A 20,044-nucleotide genomic window follows, 5' to 3' on the forward strand; every position below is an offset into this window, starting at 1 on the left:
ATCCCAAATTAAATAATTTTTTTACCCTCTTAGTCAGGGGTTCTCAACCTTTTTTTACCCATGAGCCACATTCAGTTATAAAAAACAGTTGGGGAGCAACACAAACATGAACAAAATGGAGGGCAGGGTTAGAACCAGATCCTGTGGCTAACCAGAGAATTAAAATCATCATACTGCTATACCACCCTGTATCCAATCAGATCATTAGAATAATCACAGGGCTAGACCACCCTGTATCCAATCAGAGCATTAGAATGATCCCAGGGCTAGACCCAACTGTATCCAATCAGAACATTAGAATGATCACAGGGCTAGACCACCCTGTATCCAATCAGAGCATTAGAATGATCACAGGGCTAGACCAACTTGAATCCAATCAGAGCATTAGAATGATCACAGGGCTAGACCAACCTGTATCCAATCAGATCATTAAAATGATCACAGTGCTAGACCAACCTGTATCCAATCAGAGCATTAGACTCATCACAGGGCTCAACCAACCTGTATCCAATCAGAGCATTGGAATGATCACAGGGCTAGACCCACCTGTATCCAATCAGAGCATTAGAATGATCACAGGGCTAGACCAACCTGTATCCAATCAGAGCATTAGAATAATCACAGGGCTAGACCAACCTGTATCCAATCAGAGCATTAGAATAATCACAGGGCTAGACCAACCTGTATCCAATCAGAGCATTAGAATGATCACAGGGCTAGACCAACCTGTATCCAATCAGAGCATTAGAATGATCACAGGGCTGGATCAACCTGTATCCAATCAGAGCATTAGAATAATTACAATACTAGACCAACCTGTATCCAATCAGAGCATTAGAATAATTACAATACTAGACCAACCTGTATCCAATCAGAGCATTAGAATAATTACAATACTAGACCAACCTGTATCCAATTAAAAAAACACTAATAGACATTTCTTTGATCTCAGGAGAGAAACTCACACCAATTCTAATGCTCCACGTTGAGTGGAATCCCTGAATAGTTTCTTTGAAGCTCAGAGCTGTGGAAACATTTGACCCTGGCACAGAAACCTTTCTATATTCAGTATTTCTCTTAATGACTCACAGTTCCCTTATCCCAGGCCCAGGTCCTTTGCATCTCATTCCATCTTTCCCAAGAAGAATTATTATGTCTAGAGCAGCCGATCCAAACAACCTACAAATAGTCTATTTATAAGATATAACACCTGGTGATACTTGGACCTTTATCTGGACCACAGGCACTTTCTAATTTTAGAATTAGTGAATGGGATATGTTTCCTATGCTTAGAAACTGCCCAGTGAGTCATACTGGTACCAGCAGCTATTGTTAATGGTTTTTTGTTTCTGCTGTGGTTGTCTGTGTGTAACCGATTGCCTGGAATCCTCTGTGGATTATATTCCATTTTTGCAAAGGATCATGGGGCAAATTCACTAAGATTCGTAGTTGCACCAGCGTCCGCTTTGCCGCACTTCGCCAGGCGTATTTTCGCCAGCGCTACGAAAATTCACTAAAATCCGAAGTTGCGCTCAGGGGAAGCGTAAGGTTGTGAAGTTGCGCTACCGTTAATTCGTCAAGCAAAGCGAAGTTACGCTAGCGATGCTTAATTTGCATATGGCGACAAATTGAAGTTACAATGGAGGAATATGTAGCAGCACTACACAAGCCTGGGAAACCTTCAAAACTGCAAATAAAACTTTTATTTTGCCCTACACATGTGCCCACTGTATAGTTAAGTTGCCATGAGTCAGGAAATGTAGGGGGGAAGGAGGGGAGCCCCAAAAAATGTTTCGATCTTTTTCAGCCCATAAAAAAGAAAAAACGCCAGTGTTTTTTGGGACTTAGAAAAATTTTTAACTTTTTTTGAAGCAATCCCTATCTACTCTATTGCGCTTCGCCTGGTCTGAGGTGGTGAAGGAAGTCTGGCGTAAAAGGTAGCGTTCAGAAAAATTTGCGCGTCAGTGAATTTGCATAGTTACGTCCGTTGCGCAAATTCGCCAGGTGTAAGGGTGCGAAGTAACACTAGCGAATTTACGCCAGCGTCCGTTAGTGAATCAGTGAATAAACGAAAATGCGCTACGCTATCGAATTAAGCTAGCGTTAGGCGCTTCGTCCTTTAGTGAATTTGCCCCCATGTGTCTATGTTTACAGTGTTCCTTGTCTTCTCTTCCTTATCAGCTCCTCTGTGCTATTAAACATGCCGACATTTACCGAGAGATTCAGATGTACATGTTTCTACCACTAATAAACTGGCCACCTTGATTGATCCTTACACAAAATCATGTGCAGAATAAGTAAACCTTAGAAATAAGTAGGGATGCACCGAAACCACTATTTGGGATTCGGCCAAATCCCAGAATCCTTGGTAAAAGATTCGTCTGAAAACCGAACCTAATCCGAATCCTAATTTGCATATGCAAATTAGGGGCAGGAAATGAGAAAGTGGAAAAAATTCTTCTTTTGTGGTCGAAAAGTCACGTGATTTCCCTACCCGCCCTAATTTACATATGCAAATTAGGATTCGGATTCGGTTTGGCCAGGCACAAGGATTCGGCCAAATCCAAATCCTGCTGAAAAAGGCTCGAACCGAATCCTGGATTCGGTGCATCCCTAGAAATAAGTGAATGTAAACGTGCATTCAATGTGCATGTGTAAATGTGCATTCATTATTTATTTATATTACTAAAGAATACATGTATGAATTTTGTTACAACAGCGCCACCTGCTGGTAACTTTCTGACCATTCTGACCACCAAGTAGTCAAGGAAGAAGTTGTCAGGAGAAAGAAAGAGGCTGCTCTGATGTTCTTCTGCTTAGGAATAAAATTAGAAACCTTTCTTAAATCTTTCCTAAGCAGAAGAACATCAGCCTCTTTCTTTCTCCTGACAACTTCCTCCTTGACTACTTGGTGGTGCTTGTTGTAAAAATAAGTGAACCTTTAAAATAAGGGAATGTAAAATTGATGAGGAGGCTATTCTAAGAACTTTTGCAATGCACATTCATTTTTTTTTTTTAATTCCAAGATATTAAAGGATACATGTACTGTGAATATGAATTAATTGTGTTCCAATAGCACCACCTGCTGGTCAGTTTATGATCAGTCTGACCACCAAATAGTCAGAGAAGTTGTCAGGAGAAAGAAAGAGACTGCTCTGATGTTCTTCTGCTTAGGAAAAAAATTAGAAACCTTTCTCAAATTTTTCCAAAGCAGATGAACATCAGACAACTTTCTCCTGACAACTTCTTCCTTGACTACTGGGTGGTCAGACTAGTCAGAAAACGTAAAAATAAGTGAATGTTAAATTGATGAGGGGGCTATTCTAAGTACTTTTGCAACGTACATTCATTATTTATTTTCTTTAATTCCAAGATATTCAAGGATTAAGGATATAGAGCAGCATCTTTGTTTCTCCTGACAACTTCTTCCTTGACTACTTGGTGGTCAGACTGGTGGGAAAATGACCAGCAGGTGTCGCTGTTCCAACAAAATCCATTCATATTAACAGTACATGTATCCTTTAATATCCTGGAATTAAAAATAAATGAATGTACATGGCAAAAGTGCTTAGAATAGCACCTTCATTAATTTTACATTCACTTATTTTTAGGGATGCACCGAATCCACTATTTTGGATTCGGCCGAACTCCCGAATCCTTCACGGAAGATTCGGCCGAATACCAAACCGAATCCTAATTTGCATATGCAAATTAGGATTCGGATTCGGTTTGGCCGGGCAGAAGGATTCGGCCGAATCTGAATCCTGCTGAAAAAGGCCGAAACCTGAACCAAATTATGGATTCGGTGCATCACTACTTATCTTTAAGGTTTACTTATCCTTTACAGTTAAGCTTTATCAGGAGGGAGTGCTGTGATGGTGGGGGCCCTTGCGCTGGCAGCCCCAGTGGACCCGGACAACTCAGTCCAACCCTGCCCCCAGGATATTGGGTGGCTGTTGGTTTCCCTTTAATTAAGTGAAAATCAACTGTATGCCAGGCTATAATGTAGGGCAATTTGCAACTAAATATATAGGGAATTATTAACTGCTAATTATCCATAAACCCAGCTGTTCTTAATAAAATCTACTTTTACACTAAACCCAGTTCTAGCTCTATTTTGACTACATTTAACTAATGACAGATCACACTGATATGGAGGTCTATGCTCTGAGCTCTGTAACTTACAGCTGTAATATTTGCACAGCTCACGCTCGGATCAGCCCATCTGACAGTTGGGCAAGTTGATTGGTTGGTCACTCTGAAGCCAGAGGAGACGCACTGGGAAACTCCCATATCAAATAGACTGTGTACCGGCCGGCACTTGAGAAAATCTGTTTGCTCTCCGTTCATTGGCTGCTTGGAAACCTCATCACAACATCAATTTAAAGGGAAAGTTCACCTTTAGAATCAACTAAACGTGATTTAGACAGTAATACCATGACATAATTACCAGTCAGTCTTTAAATTTTTATTTTGTTATGCTCTTTATTAGAGAAAAGCATTTTTTCATTCTATCCTGCATCACTCCATTGTGGTTTATAAAGTCCAGGGCCGTATTTACATATAGGCACCCGAGGCCCTGTGCTTGGGCGGCAGCTTTTGGGGGTAGCCTTCTATAATTGAATACATTTTTTGAAAGAAAAAGAAAAAAATCCCCCCAGCCACCGTGAGACACTTACTGAATAAATCCGCTGAAGGGTGAGGGGCTTGTTGTGTTAAAGGCCGGAAATGATGTTGGGGGGCACTGTAACGTCTGGTACGTAGGGTGGCATGGGACCCAATTACAGCGCACTCCGATCCCCATCTTCCCGCCCACTTTATGCTGCCACTGCCTCTGCCCCAGTAGTGAATTCACGGATCCGCACACACACTATTATCTGCAGTTGGGGACGTGGTCCCTCTTTTTATTATTATACCACCAGTAACATACCTCCCAACATTCTGGAAACCGAAAGAGAGACAAAAAAATTTGCCGTTAGGAGAGCGGCAATTTTTTTACCACACCCCTTTTGCGGCCACATCCCCCAATTACCATGTTCATTTTACAAAATTTGGCAGGTTATGAAAGTTTGAACACATTTCTGTAGTTTTTATGTTTTATCACAGTTTTACTAATGAAGGTGAATTGCCCTTTAAGCTGTGAGTCTAACGGGACAGTTGGGAGGTATGTAGTAAGATAAATGTTTCGGGGGGATTTAACCACCCTGCACACACTATTATCTGCAGTCGAGGACGAGGTCCCTCTTTTTATTATTATACCACCAGTAAGATCAGCGTTGCGGGGGGATTTACCCTCCGTTCATAAGGATGACCATGTCCCTGACTGCAGATAATAGTGTGTGCAGATCCGTGAATTCACTACTGTTGCTAAGGGACCTTGCCGGGTCGATGGAGGACCAGCACCACCGTTGCAGGAAAAGTGGAGTTGCGTGAGTGCGGTAGATTTAACACATTACTTTGAATATGCCTCTCCACCAGGGTCGGATTGGGCTGGCGGGACACTGGGAAAAAACCCAGTGGGCCCCGGCCAGCCCAGACCTGCTCCATTGGCTGCCCCAAAAAAAACATAGCTGCGGCGGTGTTGGTGAGGTGCATCTCCTGCACATATGCGCCGTAGTCTTCTGCGTGTTGCACGTTCGTGGATGAGCGTGCCGGTGCTGGTGGGTTTTACGGGTAGGAGGGGGACTGCCAGGAGGGTCCTTGTTTTGCAACTTCCGGTGGGCCCCCTAGGATCCAGTCTGACCCTGGACTAGGGTTGCCACTTTTTCTGGAAAAAAATACCGGCCTTCTTATATTCTTGCTGTTTTTTCCTATTAATAACATTGGCATCAAGCATCATTTTTACCAGCCAGGCCAGTAAAGACCGGTCAGGTGGAAACCCTACCCTGGACTTTACAGTCCTGGGCCCCCCTGCAACTGCAGGGTCTGCTTCCTCTATAGTTACCCCACTGCAGCCACAAAACTAAACTTATACTTCCAGCCCATTGTGCTGCTCAGTTGTGTGTTTTTGTTCAGGTTGTTTCCATAAAAGTGACAAAGTGTAATGAGGGGAGCAGCCTTGGCAGGGTTATTATTCTAGGAGCAGTGCCCAAAATCTGCCTCGGGAAAGGTCAGAGACATGAGAAGCTGCCGCAGAGAGTACACAGGCCCGAATCCAAACGGCACAGCATGGGATACAGGCTTCCTCCATGAGAAACACACAAAGGAAACAGAGGATTCCACATTTAGCTTCCCCTTTACGTTTAACATCAGCAACGACACTGAAAACATTATCCTTTATAAAATGAAAACTTACCTTTTCTCTCCGTTGTATTCAAATTTTATTCTGGCGTCCTGCTGGAGAGAAAATACTGCATTTTAGTCAATTTTAGTATGAAATTCCAAATACCCTGTGTTTATTAACTGCACAAATGACCAGGCTTTTCCAAAAACCAAAAAAAATACTAAATAACAAAATCAGTATAATTATCATAAATGCTTTCAGTATGTTTATTTTCCTCCTTACAGGGAAATGAAAAGCAACGTTAGATTAGAAATGATAATTAGGACTTCTTTCTTCTCCCTCATTCACTGCCATCAGTGATCTTCCCCCTTCTTAGTTACAGGGTAGAGACACACACTGCTATTTCGGGATATTAGTCGCCCAGCGACAAATCGCTTCTTCTTCAGGCGACTAATCTCCCCGAAACTGCCTTCTCGCCGGCTACAATGTAAATTGCCAGCAGGATGGCACTCAGAACGCTTCGTTTTCAGAAGTCGCCTGAAGTACGCCAGCGTGAAGGCAGTTCGAGGAGATTAGTCGCCCGAAGATAAAACGATTTGTCGATGGGCGACTAATCTTCCGAAATAGCAGCGTGTGTCTCTGCCCAATGACTCCTTGGCCCCCCTACTTTAAGATACTATATCATTGTTCTAGTTCAGCCTACTCGTTTTTTAAAGTCGCTCGAAATTGCCTCGTGAGGCAATTTCGAGCGACTTCGAAAAACGTATCGCTGCGTGTGTGTAAAGGCACAGGCGACTTTAGCGCTAGTGGGTGCGAGATATCAGCAAGCCATTCAGGGAGATTAGTTGCCTCAAAGACGCAGCGATTAGTCGACCAGGCGACCAATCTCCCTGAATCTTCCCATGTGGCTCTAGCCTAAACCAAGTAGTCAAGGAAGAAGTTGACTTTCTTGACTACTTGGTGGTCAGAATGGTCAGAAAATGACCAGCAGGTGGCGCTTTTGCTGCTTGTGTATCCTGATTTACAGACTCTTATCTAATGAGGGGTCTCACGGACTCCCTGCCTGATGCCCCCACCCCTGTACTTTGGCCCTGCTGACGTGTGGGTGGGTTTCTCTGTGTCACATCCAGTTTATTAGATGAACTGCAGCCCTGATAAACTTGCTAAACAAGATTAGGCTTTTGGCTGTGAGTATCCCCCATGGAGGGCTAATAGTACATAGGAGATAGCAGCTGACAGTCAGAGATCCACCCTAGTCAGTGATGGCAGACAGATAGGGAATTAGAAATACTTGGAAATTGGGATTTTTATAATGACTTATTAAAGAACTCTCAATCTGATTATATATACAGGTATCGGATCCATTATCCTGAAACCAATTATCCAGAAAGCACTGAATTACGGAAAGGCTGCCTTACAACCCAACCCGACAGTCTGCCTGGTATCTCCTCTGATTGACATGGCGATCAGCCAATCACTGATCGCCACATCTTAACCATACCCACGTGATGTAGCATGCCCGTCCACAACATCACTGACTCGCCCCTGTGGTGTCATGAACTCCCTGCCCAGATCGTGAGCCGCACAAAGGTGGCAACCAGGTCTGAACTGGGAGTCAAAATAGGCCCTGGCATTTCAAGTACAGAGAGGCCCAATCAGCTCCCCACCAGCCCACTAAATAGTGACTGTCTATGGCATCTATGGCCTCTACCATTTGCCAGAACCCACAGATTGCCAGTCCAGGCCTGGTGGCAACCCTTCCCCCATAGACTCCTTTATAATCAAATAATCCAAATTTCTAAAAAAAAAATCCTTTTTCTCTGTAATGATATGAGTGCCTTGTATTTGATCCAAAGTAAGATAGAATTAATCCTTATTGGAAGCAGAGTCCGATTATTGGGTTTATTTAATGTTTATATGATTTTCTAGTAGACTTAAGGTATGAAGATCCAAATTACGGAAAGCTTCATTATCCGAAAAACCCCAGGTCCCGAGCATTCTGGATAACAGGTCCCATAACTGTAGAGTCTGGACTAGCAACACATGACCTGATACTCAAATATTTTAGGCAGCTACACAGTGTAGAATGATTCAGATCACACTGCAGAAGGGCTCCAACTTGTTAATGAAGACTCGGGTCTCCCCTTTGCTAAAATCAAACCCAATTATTTCTCCTTCATCGGAGGGGTTGGGGCTTAGTCTATTACACGTAAGGTTGAGACCCTGCTGGTACAACTGCCAGTTAGTGATACCTCTCTTATAATTACAGGGGAAGCTGTACAAATGCCACTTACTTCTGCCCCAGAGACACACCTTATTATTCCCTTGATTAAAAAAGGATCATTGCTGTGTGGGCGGGCAGAAGAATTTCATGTATTTACAACTTGTCTGCAAGCCGAGAACATAAGAGCTTGTTTCCATAATCTCATTCTCCAGATGACGAACTCAACAAGAAAAAAAAAAAACTTCCTCCTATGATCTCTCTGCAAACACTGAATGCAGCTGTAACCATCGGCCAGTAACATCTGCAGAAACATATATATATATATATATATATATACAGTATAAATAGGGATGCACCAAACCCTGCTTTTTAGGGTTCGGCCGAATCCCCAAATACACCGGCCGCATACCAAACCCAATCTGACTTGGTTTGGCCAGGCTCTTGGATTCAGCTGAAACCCGCTACAAAAAAGTTCAGATTTGGCCGAATATTGAACCAAATCCAGCGCACCCCTTCTATGTTCTGTACTTGATGGAGAATACAGAGTTATTGCACTTGGGAAAATGGGAAAAGGAACATTTACTGGGTTTGACGGATTTATTGTCAAAGAACCCATGGCACCCAGCACACTTACCCTTTACGCTGCCACCTAAGTGCTTTAGTCCAGCCTCTTGTCTGATAAAAAATCACCCCCATTCCACCCCCTTGTAAGATGCCATATTAGTGTTCTAGTCCAGCCCATTACTTGATTTCGGAAGACCCTACACCTCCCATCCACCTGTAAACTGCCATTATAGTGTTCTAATCCAGCCTGTCTCTTCATATAGAAACTCCTTGCCCCTCCCTCCAAAGCTGGCCGAATATCAAGGGACTGCTATACAGAACAAAAATCAAGCAAAGTAGTTAAACGTTCCCTGACTATTTCTCTATATGTAGGTTGTTTAGGTGGTGGTACCTGTGATGGATTATAATGAGAGTTGATCACCACTGGTAGGTATTAAGTATTAACCCTTTATTCCCCCTGCTTTTGAGAGTTTGAGACTTATTGGTTTCATACCTTACTTTTTGGTTTAGCCATACCTTAGCTCATAACAAAGTCACAGTTATATACATGAAACCAATATCATTATGGTCAGCCTGCCATAGTTATATTTCTATAGAGAATAGTACAGTATCTCAACAGTCTAACCTTAATATTGTGCCCCAAGTCTGTACTTTGGGTCCAATCAGGGTCGGACTGGGCCGGCAGGACATAGGGTACAAACCCAGTAGGCCCCGGCCCTCGTAGGCCCCACTGACCCAAACCCACACCTGCCTGCATGGCCTGCACTCCCTTTGGATCTCATCCTCCTCCGGCCTGATCAATAGAACACACGGGGGAGAGGGGGCCTCTGGTGTGGGTTTGACTGGGACAGGGGGACCAGGGGGGACCTATGTTAGACCGCCTGTTTACAAGGAGGAGTTCTTAACGCCTGACATGTAAGTCTTTAACACTAAAACTATGGCAGGCTGACCATAAAGACATTGGATTTATAAATTAAATGTGACCTTGTTATGAGCAAAGGTATGGCTCAATGAAAAAGTAAGGTATGAAACCAATAAAAAATACCTTGTGTGTCCCTCACCAAATTTAGCAAGTGTGCAAAATCAAATACAGCTTCCAATGCACAGAGAGCACTGAGCGTGAACATTTCTTGAGGAGTCCTGTGCTTCTATGGTCCATTTGCAGCCCAGTAATATAACAGCAAACCACCAATAACATGGCTGTGATAGGCTGCCATAGGAGTGCGGCCTTGATAAGTGATCCCGATCCAACAGGCACTGAACTACAGCAGGGAGATGATAGCAACGTCAAGTTCTTGGTAAGGAACAAGAGCCTTAGTTATGGAGATTTCATTAGTGATATGGTGTGTAGCACCCGCTCACTCCTCTCTTCTGAAGAACTGGCCCAACATTGGGTCTCGCCAATACTTTGTTCCTTGTTCTCTGAGCTGTCATCACTCTATGGTTATCCAACTTTTGCATTTCTCCTAAATGTCCAAAACCCTTGTTCCTGGCACGTGGTACTACCTCTGTGTGTCCTAATAGTAATAACCACAAATCAAGCAATAAGAAGATACCAATACCAAGTTGGCCAACACTGAACCCAACATTGCTTTGGAGAAACATAGCTGAATCACACTTCTGCTGCGTTGGTGGTGGGCAGTAAATATTATGGAGAGTATTTGGCATTTACATTGTTATATATGTTAGCTGTGGAAGCCCATTATGCCCCAAAAAAATTATTTTGCCCTGGTTGAATGTCAGCATATTCATTTATTCACTTTCTTTAATTGGCTCCAGTCCTGTGGGTTTGGCTGGAGTGTTGGGGAAAGAATGACACACAGTGATCTGGAATATTAATCATCTGGTGATCATTGTCTTGAAAATACCAGGGTGATAAGGAATGAAGAGAGCACCGGATCCATAAAGTACCCTGGATTTATTAACATGCCAGGTAGATTCCTTGCTGATCACTGGCCACATATCACTCACATGGGATGTTGTTTTGGCTCCATGGGATAATAAGCTGGCGGTGCAGGAGGAGAGCCAAGATATTAACCAATGTTGATGTTTATATGGCCAACTTTAACTTTGATAGTGATCATCTTCCACTTCTAATGTACCAAAAGTGTCCTTACACATGGTCTTCAAATATTGGTGGGTCTCCAATCCCTCTCAATTAATCTAGACAGAGGAAGGTATAATGTTGGCCAAGCTCAGGTATGGTGCTGTATATTTGAATTGATAGATGAGTCTGATTTTCATGCACTATGGCAACACCTGAGGATGGCCAAAGCCAACAAATAGACCCAGTGCAGCCCAAAAAAGGCCAGTTAATGAAGACACTAGTAGGCTTTTATTTTTAATGCCTTTTGTTGTAATGGATCTAGTGAAAACTCTAATTTATTGTCCGAATGGGTCCCATACACACACAAAAAACAGTTTAGTTGGAATTGGCTTGTATGATACACTGTATACAAGAATTCTGAGCATGTGTGTGTGTGGCCAGCTTAAGGCCTGTTCTTGATTTCACAAATGAATCTGCCTTAATCTCCCCCATCTTCCCTGTAAAATGTTGTAGGCCCACCCAGGATAATAATGGAAAAGCCCAGGGGCCAGCGAGCATAGGCTGATCCATTCCAGCACAGAAGGGGTGTTCCATGTTGGAACACGTCTGTTTGTCCATATGACCTGCCAAAACACAAAAGCAATGTTTTCTTTTTCATTCTTCGCTCTGACCCAAAACTTCCTCCCACAACTATCGGCCCCCTAAGTACACCAATCTGCCGTGGCCAGTGGCCAAGGAAAATAAACTCAGTCATCTGCTCGGTGAAGATGTAAACACAAATAGCTGAAATATTCAAACTTAATACATACTCCACCTACAAAACTACAGCTCCCATCATCCTCCCTCCAGCTGTTGTCAAACTACAACTTGTACCACCGCTGCCGTCTTGTGGATGTTGTTGTTGCACTACCTCCCCGTCATCCCTTGATAGGTGAAGGCTACTGAACATTGTAGTTCACCTATAACTAGTGAGCCATAGGTTGGACTCATTTACAGTTACCCCCCTAATAGCCTTATTTACTAACTGCAGGCAAGGTGCAAAAATTATTGCAATCTGCCCACGTGCCACTAGGTGCAAGAAATGCACACAATTTGCACCTGTTCTTTGCACTTAGAACCTCTCCTGGTGGGCCTGGTAGTAGTAGTTGTATAAGAAGTGTTGGACAGGTAGGAAATCCTTCCCCTGTAGCCCTGCTGCAATGGGTTTATATAACACAGGGAAAGGACCTGTTATCCAGAATGTAAGGGACCGGGGGTTTTCTGGATTACAGATCTTTCTGTAATTTGGATCTTTGTACCTTAAGTCTCCTTAAAAAAATCATAAACATGAAATAAACCCAATAGGCTGGTTTTATTTCCAATAAGGATTAATTATATCTCAGTTGGGATCAAGTACAGGTATGGGATCCGTTATCCGGTAACCCGTTATCCAGAAAAATACGAATTACATAAAGGTCATCTCCCATAGACTCCTTTTTATCCAAGTAATCCAAATTTTTTTTTAAAAAATCTAATTTTTCTCTGTAATAATAAAACAGTATATTGTACTTGATCCCAACTAAGATATAATTAATCCATATTGGAGGCAAAACCAGCCTATTGGGTTTATTTCATGTTTACATGATTTTCTAGTAGACAAAATATGAAGATCCAAATTACAGAAAGATCCATTATCTGGAAACTCCCAGGTCCTGAGCATTCTGGATAACAGGTTCCATACCTGTATATATAATCGCTTGGGGGGGCCTTTCCTTCTCCTTTAATGTACAAGGTATTGTTTTATTATTACAGAGAAAAGGAAATCATTTTTAAAAATGTGGATTATTTGAATAACATGGAGTCTATGGGAGAAACATACCTCCCAACACTTGAAAAACGAAAAGAGGGATAATAACTTGTGCCGCACTAAGAGCAGTGAACATTTTGGTCCACGCCCATTTTATGACCACACCCCCTAATTACCATCTCCATTTTACAAAATCTGGCAGGGTATGAAAGTTTGAACACATTTCTGGGAGTTTTAAGGCCATGTTTTATGTGTTATAACAGTTTCCTAATGAAAGTGAAATTGCCCATTAAGCTGCTAGTCTCAGTTTTCCCAAGAGACCTGCTTATCTTAAATAGTTACAACTGATTCTTTGCGTATCTTAAATTGTTACAAAAGTGCAGCAGCTGCAGGAGATCAAAGTCGGTGCAGGAGATCAAAGAGAAAGTCGGGACATTTCAGTAAAAACCCCGGGACTGTGGGCTGAGTTGTCAAAACCGGGACTGTCCAGCAGAAAACAGGACAGTTAGAAGGTATGGAGACGGCCTTCCTGTAAATCAGAGATTTCTGGATTACAGGTTTCCGGACAACAGATCCTATGCCTGTAATAAGAATATGAATATAGACTCCCCTTAATTAGGATTCCCCAGAAGTTTTAATACTTTCTATAACTGTGCCTTGCACCCATATGGGAGGATAGTTTTGTATATAAACCAACACTGCTCTGCAAATACTTCATAACAAGGGAATTAACAAGGTTTCTGGGACACGGGCAGAGACCGTTAAATTGGAAACATATTACTGGACTGGACCAGGGGAGGAGACTGCGCATGACGTGCTGCCTGATCACTAAACCCAGCAAGGAAATTATGAGTATTGAAAGTCACCAGAAATACTTGTGTTGCTGCCCTCACTTTCCAGCCAACGTTTTTTTTTTCCCCTCTATTTTCCATTGGGGGCCACAGGGAAAAGCAGCGTGCGGAGGGATTAAAGGCAAAGAACAGACACCATGTTATAGAATGAAGTGTGTGCAGATATTGTGCAGATTCAGCGACAAAATCATTAAAGGGCAACTTAAAAATGTAACTTTCTATCAGGGAAGGCAAATCCTGCATAAAAGTGGCCCAATCCTAGCTTTAGTGCATCCTTACAAATTAAGGGGTATTCCAGATAACAGATCTTTCTGTAATTTGGATATTTATACCTTAAGTCTACTAGAAAATCAAGTAAACATTAAATAAACCCAATAGGCTGGTTTTGCTTCCAATAAGGATTAATTATATCTTAGTTGGGATCAAATACAAGCTACTGTTTTATTATTACACAGAAAAGGGAAACCATTTTTTAAAAATTTGGATTTTTTGATTATAATGAAGTCTATGGGAGACATAAGTAAAGGTGGCCGGGCCATACACAGGCCGATAAAAGCTGGCGACAGACCGAGTTGGCAGTTTATTGGCCCGTGTATGGGTCCCTCCGACGGCCTTCCCCGATCGATATCTGTCGAAAGTCGGCCAGATGTCGATCGGACGGGACTAAAAATCACATCGGATCTCGGCTGCATCTGTTCGTTGATGCGGTCACGCGATCTGACCGCCCGTTAGCCATCGTTAGGATCCGATCATTGGGCCCTAGGGCCCACGATTGGATCAGCCCGATATTGCCCACCTCAAGGTGGGCATATCGGGTAGAAATCCGCTCGTTTGGCGACATAGCCAAACAAGCGGATCTTTCCGTGTATGGCCATCTTAAGCTCCATAATTTGTAGCTTTCTGGATAACGGGTTTCCAGATAAAGGATCCCATACCTGTATACAGTATATAGCTTCCGCTCACCGTTGACTAAACAAGACCAGGCCCGGACTGATAATCTGTCCGTTCGGGCATTTGCCCGAACGGCCGCTCTATCCTGTGATGAAATGGGCCGGGCACTGCACTTATCTGATTTTAAAATTTAGGAGCAAGGAGCGCACAGTTCACATAGTTTTGAGTGCGCACGCTGAAGTTATTTTCAGAGGGAGGGGGAGAGAGAGCGAGTGAGGGAGTGAGGAGAAGTCAGCAGTGACGGCACTCCCCCCGGAACTTCGTGGGCTGGCTGGACAGTGCGTGTGCTGAATAAAGTTATTGGAGATGTCACGGCTCTCATCACAGCCACGTGACTCGTCTCCTTTGGAGAGAGAGATTGCCTGCCCCTGCGCTCTGCATCTTAAATCTGTCAGGTCAGTATGTGAGGTCCTGGGAAAAGCTACTGCACAGTAGGCATATAGGGGAGGTTAAAGCTATAGACATGGGAAGGAAGCTGATAAGAGGGGTCACTGAAACTGTTTACTGCTAAGAATGTTTGTGCTGCTCAGGTACCAGACACAATCTGGACTTGGGGGGGGGGTTAGGGAGTTCTAGTTTAGCAAGTGCTTTGTTTTTTAGTTTAACTTTACTATGTATTACAATTACTGCCTGCTTTAAGAACATTGTGTTACCCTAGGGTAAATTGTATCTGTAATGGAAATCTGTTGTTTTTGAAGTACAACACCCCAAAATCCTGACCAGGGCCGGAACTAGGGGTAGGCAGAAGAGGTACGTGCCTAGGGCGCAAAGGCAGAGGGGCGCCAGGCACTTACCTCTTTTGATGCCTTCCCTTAGTTCGGACCCATCTGTGGCTGCAGTTCCTGCTCAATGACGATTGTGCGCTCTTCCGCAGTCACTCGTTCTCTTCTGCGCATGTGTGAACAATTGGAAGCGCCGTAGTCGGCCAGGTTGCCTTGGGCACTGATCCTGACGTCCCCTCCCCATTATAAGTTCACTTCTTGCTATTTGTTTTATGGGGCCCTTTTGCCTCAGTGTTGGATGTTTAAAGCAGAAAGGTGAGTTCCACCTGTGCCAGCTACTTGATGAACTGAGTCATTCCTAGGGCAATAGCAGTAGAGCCAGTTATTAGGGCCTTATTGGGCCCAAATGTACAGCAGTTACACCCCTGGTGATGGTTAAATCTGTCCCATTTAGCTTCGTGGAAAAATATGCAAAATTTGAAAAGGGTTAAATCTGTCCCATTTAGCTTCGTGGAAAAATATGCAAAATTTGAAAAGGCATATTTTCAAATATATTCATTTATTTTTTAGACTTTTTTTTTTTACTGCACAGGTATTGTAGTTCATTTCTGTGTATTTCCTTTATTTTTAGAAATCAAAAGTGTTATGTATTTCATGTGCGGCCCCAGAAAAAAAATTCTTCTTCGAATGTGGCCCAGGGAAGCCAAAAGGTTGGACACGCCTGCAGTAAATTATAATTCATAATGTACCCCCTAATTTATAAAGATATGTATGCTTTTATATTGTCACATAACTTCTCTGTGACTTATAATATCTTTATAAATTACAGTAGGGGGTACATTATCCACTATATAATATATATATATGTATATTTATGAAATATGCGTGTGTGTAAGTAAAAGACCAGCACGCATTTATGTGTGGGCTGCTTTGATTTTTTTGCCAGGGCTGCTTTTTACTCCCAGTCCGGCCCTGAACAAGACCCTGGTGCTACCATATTAAACTTTATTACTTAATAGACGAAAAAATAGGATTTTTGAAAAACTGTAAAATTTTATATAACCCATTAAAATATTTTTAATGGGATAAATAACATTTTGTATTTTTAATTCTTTTTCAAAAATCCTGGTGTGCACCTATTTTTCTGTCTATTAAGTAATACAGCTTAATATGGTAGCAACTTGTTTAGTGAATGGTGTGCGGAAGGTTTAAGGACAATCTATCTATCTATCTATCTATCTATCTATCTATCTATCTATCTATCTATCTATCTATCTATCTATCTATCTATCTATCTATCTATCTATTATCTATTATCTATCTATTATCTATCTATCTATTATCTATCTATCTATCTATCTATCTATATATATTCATATGTATTAGAATTGCAATAAAATGACATGTGAGTACTTGCATTGGCACAGAGCATTCACATCTAAAGACTATAATTGCAACCTGTGTGACTAAACAAACTGAAACACATCCGCTATACTATAAACTCTCCCCAACTAACTGCTACATTGTGACATCAACATCTGCATCTGTCACCTTTTCACCTTAAAGAGGTGGTTCACCTTTACATTAACTTTTAGTATGTTATAGAATGGCTAATTCTAAGCAACTTTTCAATTGGTCTTTATAACTTATAGCTTTTGAATCATTTGCCTTCTTCCTCTGACTCTTTCCAGCTTTCAGTTGGGGGTCACCGACCCCATGTAAGAAAACAAATGCTCTGTAAGGCTACACATGTGTTGTTATTGTTACTTTTTATTGCTCATCTTTTGTATTCAGGCCTCTCCTATTCATGTTCCAGTCTCTTATTCAAATCAGTGCATGGTTGCTAGGGGAATTAAGACCCTAGCAACCGGATTGCTGAAATGGCAAACTGGAGAGCTGCTGAATAAAAAGCTAAATAACTAAAAAAACCACAAATAATAAAGAATAAAAACCAATTGTAAATTGTCTCAGAATATCACTATCTACATCATACTAACAGTTAACGTAATAATGAACAACCCTGTTAAATCATAACCCCCATGAACGCCAAATCAGCGGAAGACCAGAGGCATACAGGTGTACAGTAGATGCATGTGTTAAATATCTGGAGGCGTTTGTATTTCTCCCAGTTTTCCCAGCATCTGGACTGACTCTGATTTCCCATAATGGGACTTATTCCATGAAATGCACAGAGTAGCAGTGACAGCAGCGCATATATTTTCTCGAGGGGCAGCACACTAACTGCCATGGTTTCCTAGCAACAGGCGGCTTTGAGAAAACACTCCCAAACAAGCAACTGCATGAGGTCAGCAGACCCCTCTGCGCTGAGAGTCTCTTGTGCAGTTAAATGTTAAGCAGATGCTGCTGTGAGATGAGGAAAGAGGAAAACTAGTGTGTAAAGGACAACTAAAGCTCAACAAGGAATTAGGCGAGAAATGTTTCTGGGCTTCTGTACCAGCCTAAGGGAAGATCTGAGCCTCTGTAGATGCCCCATCTGTGACAGATGAGTCTCACCTTCTGCTTGATGATTTACAACAACTCCTAATCTTAGCTTCTCAGCCCGGAGCCCACTGAGCATGTGCAGTGCCACTGACACACAAAAGATGACCTAACAAGATGAGGAGCTGCTGGAGGCAACTTTGAAGGCCTCAATCATTACTGTTATAGGGCTGCTGAACCCCAGGGCTGGTACAGCAAGTTCAGTATAGAAAATACAGCATGTCTAGGCTTTAGTTCTCTTTTTAAATATAAAAGAAAGGACAAAATGCTCGGAGTAGTAGGCAGATGAGCTCAGACTGAAGGTCATTTAGGGTAAGAAATTGGGAGTAAGTCCACCTGCTTTCCAATATACATCTAAAGCTATAACATCAGTTTTTGGGGTGACTGTATATTTGCAACCCTGGATATCCTTGAAACTATTATTAAATTACTGATACACCGATATTTACCTACCGGTATATCTGTACTCATAAGCTTTTGGGGTCTGAACAAAGCTTGGCCTTGATAGGGGCTTGAACTGGAAACTTGTGACAACCGCTGCCCTATTAGGGGCGGGAAAGGAAAAAGTGGAAAAAAATTGGTTTACTTCCTTGTTTTGTAACAATAAGTCACGTGAAATCACACCCTCCCCACAATTTGCATATGCAAATAAGTTTTCGGATTCGGTTCGGCCAATCACAACGATTCGGCCGAATCCGAACCCTGCTGAAAAAGGCAGAATCTTGGCCGAATCCCGAACGGAATCCTGGATTTGGTGCATCCCTAGCTTTTATACAGGTCATGGAACTCCAAGGTTACTTCTAATATCCTCATATTTATTTAAGGGGAACTTTATTTATTATAATTAGTGATGCACTTAATCCAGCATTCGATTCTGGATTCAGCCAGGATTCTGACTTTTTCAGCAGGATTCGGATTCGGCCGAATCCTTCTGCCCGGCAAAAATGAATCCTAATTTGCATGTGCAAATTAGGGACGGGAGGGAAATTGCGTGACTTTTTGTCACAAAACAAGGAAGTAAAAAAGGTTTTTCCCCTTCCCACCCCTAATTTGCATATGCAGTATTCGGCCGAATCTTTCGCGAAGGAATCGGGGGTTCGGCCGAATCCAAAATAGTGGATTTGGTGCATCCCTTATTATAATACAGTTTCAGTGAGTCTTGTGACAAAAATGACATCACCACTCACCATTTATAACTGATGACATCACTAGTCACCATTAATAAGGATATAATTTACAAGATATTTATGGCTTTTGTGTAATATACAGGTATATCTATATACATATAGATTTAAAAACACCCCTTTAATTAACAGTATGGCTTTACATTCCATGGAAGCAATAAAAGGTTTATTGTGCGCTGGCTGTTTGCTGCGAGTATTCTTTTTCACTGGTTAATAGCAAGGTATATACTGGTTGGTACTGGGTGGGGGTTAAAGGTCAGTATTTCAGACAGGAGATTGTTCCTTTGTGGCTGCTTGGGCTCAGACACCGTGACACCTGCCCAGTGGTTCTGACTCAGCTGATGAATGTGTTACTGGCTGGAAACTGAAATCTGTCGATTCTGGCAAATGCCACTGCGGCTGATGTAAGATGGAAAGTCACTATTTACTGGGTCTCTGTCTACTTTTATTGCAGGGCCTATTTTGAATCTGATTACAGACACGACACTGGTTAATGCACACTGGTATCAACTGATCAACCCACACCCCCATAACCCCCCCAGTCTGGCTAGTATAAAATGAGTAAAAAGGTGGCAACCCTAATCCATAGCTCCCAACTGTCCCGTTTTTCGCGGGACAGTCCCAATTTTGACAGCTCAACCCGCAGTCTCAGATTGTTACTGAAATGTCCCGACTTTCTCTTTGATCTCCTGCACTGAACAGCCAGAAAAAGAGGTGGCAAAGTCTAGTTGCCTCATCATCCTACTACCTTGCTGTCTGTACCCACATGTAAAAGAAATGAATGGGGTCCTGGTAGGGGACATATTCAGGGTCAGACTGGACCAGGGGGACCAGGTGAAAAAACCTGATGGGCCCTGTCGACCCAAACCTGCTTCCCGCCATGGATGCTGCACCCTTACATCCACCCCAGCCCTGACTGCAGCCACAAGAAGATAAAATAATGTAAAGGCCGGGGGAAGAGGTAGAGGGGGGTTGTAGCTGGGGTAGGGGGCC

At 42.5% G+C, this 20,044-nt stretch overlaps 1 protein-coding gene across 7 annotated transcripts in view; it reads right to left on the reverse strand.

Annotated features, from left to right (window-relative positions):
- map3k22.S (mitogen-activated protein kinase kinase kinase 22 S homeolog) overlaps window positions 1-20,044 on the reverse strand; it is an 82,128-nt gene that overhangs the window by 20,750 nt on the left and 41,334 nt on the right. For 4 of the 7 annotated variants that reach the window (XM_018268989.2, XM_018268988.2, XM_018268987.2 and 1 more), the window contains exon 4: window positions 6,296-6,336. In XM_018268989.2, coding sequence (XP_018124478.1) covers window positions 6,296-6,336 — 41 coding nt within the window. Of the gene's footprint in view, window positions 1-25; window positions 223-6,295; window positions 6,337-20,044 lie in introns of those variants that run through there. The other 3 variants (XM_041567336.1, XM_041567337.1, XM_018268992.2) reach the window with 2 other exon arrangements.

The sequence above is a fragment of the Xenopus laevis genome, chromosome 6S (assembly GCF_017654675.1).
Source record: "Xenopus laevis strain J_2021 chromosome 6S, Xenopus_laevis_v10.1, whole genome shotgun sequence".
Taxonomy (NCBI): domain Eukaryota; kingdom Metazoa; phylum Chordata; class Amphibia; order Anura; family Pipidae; genus Xenopus; species Xenopus laevis.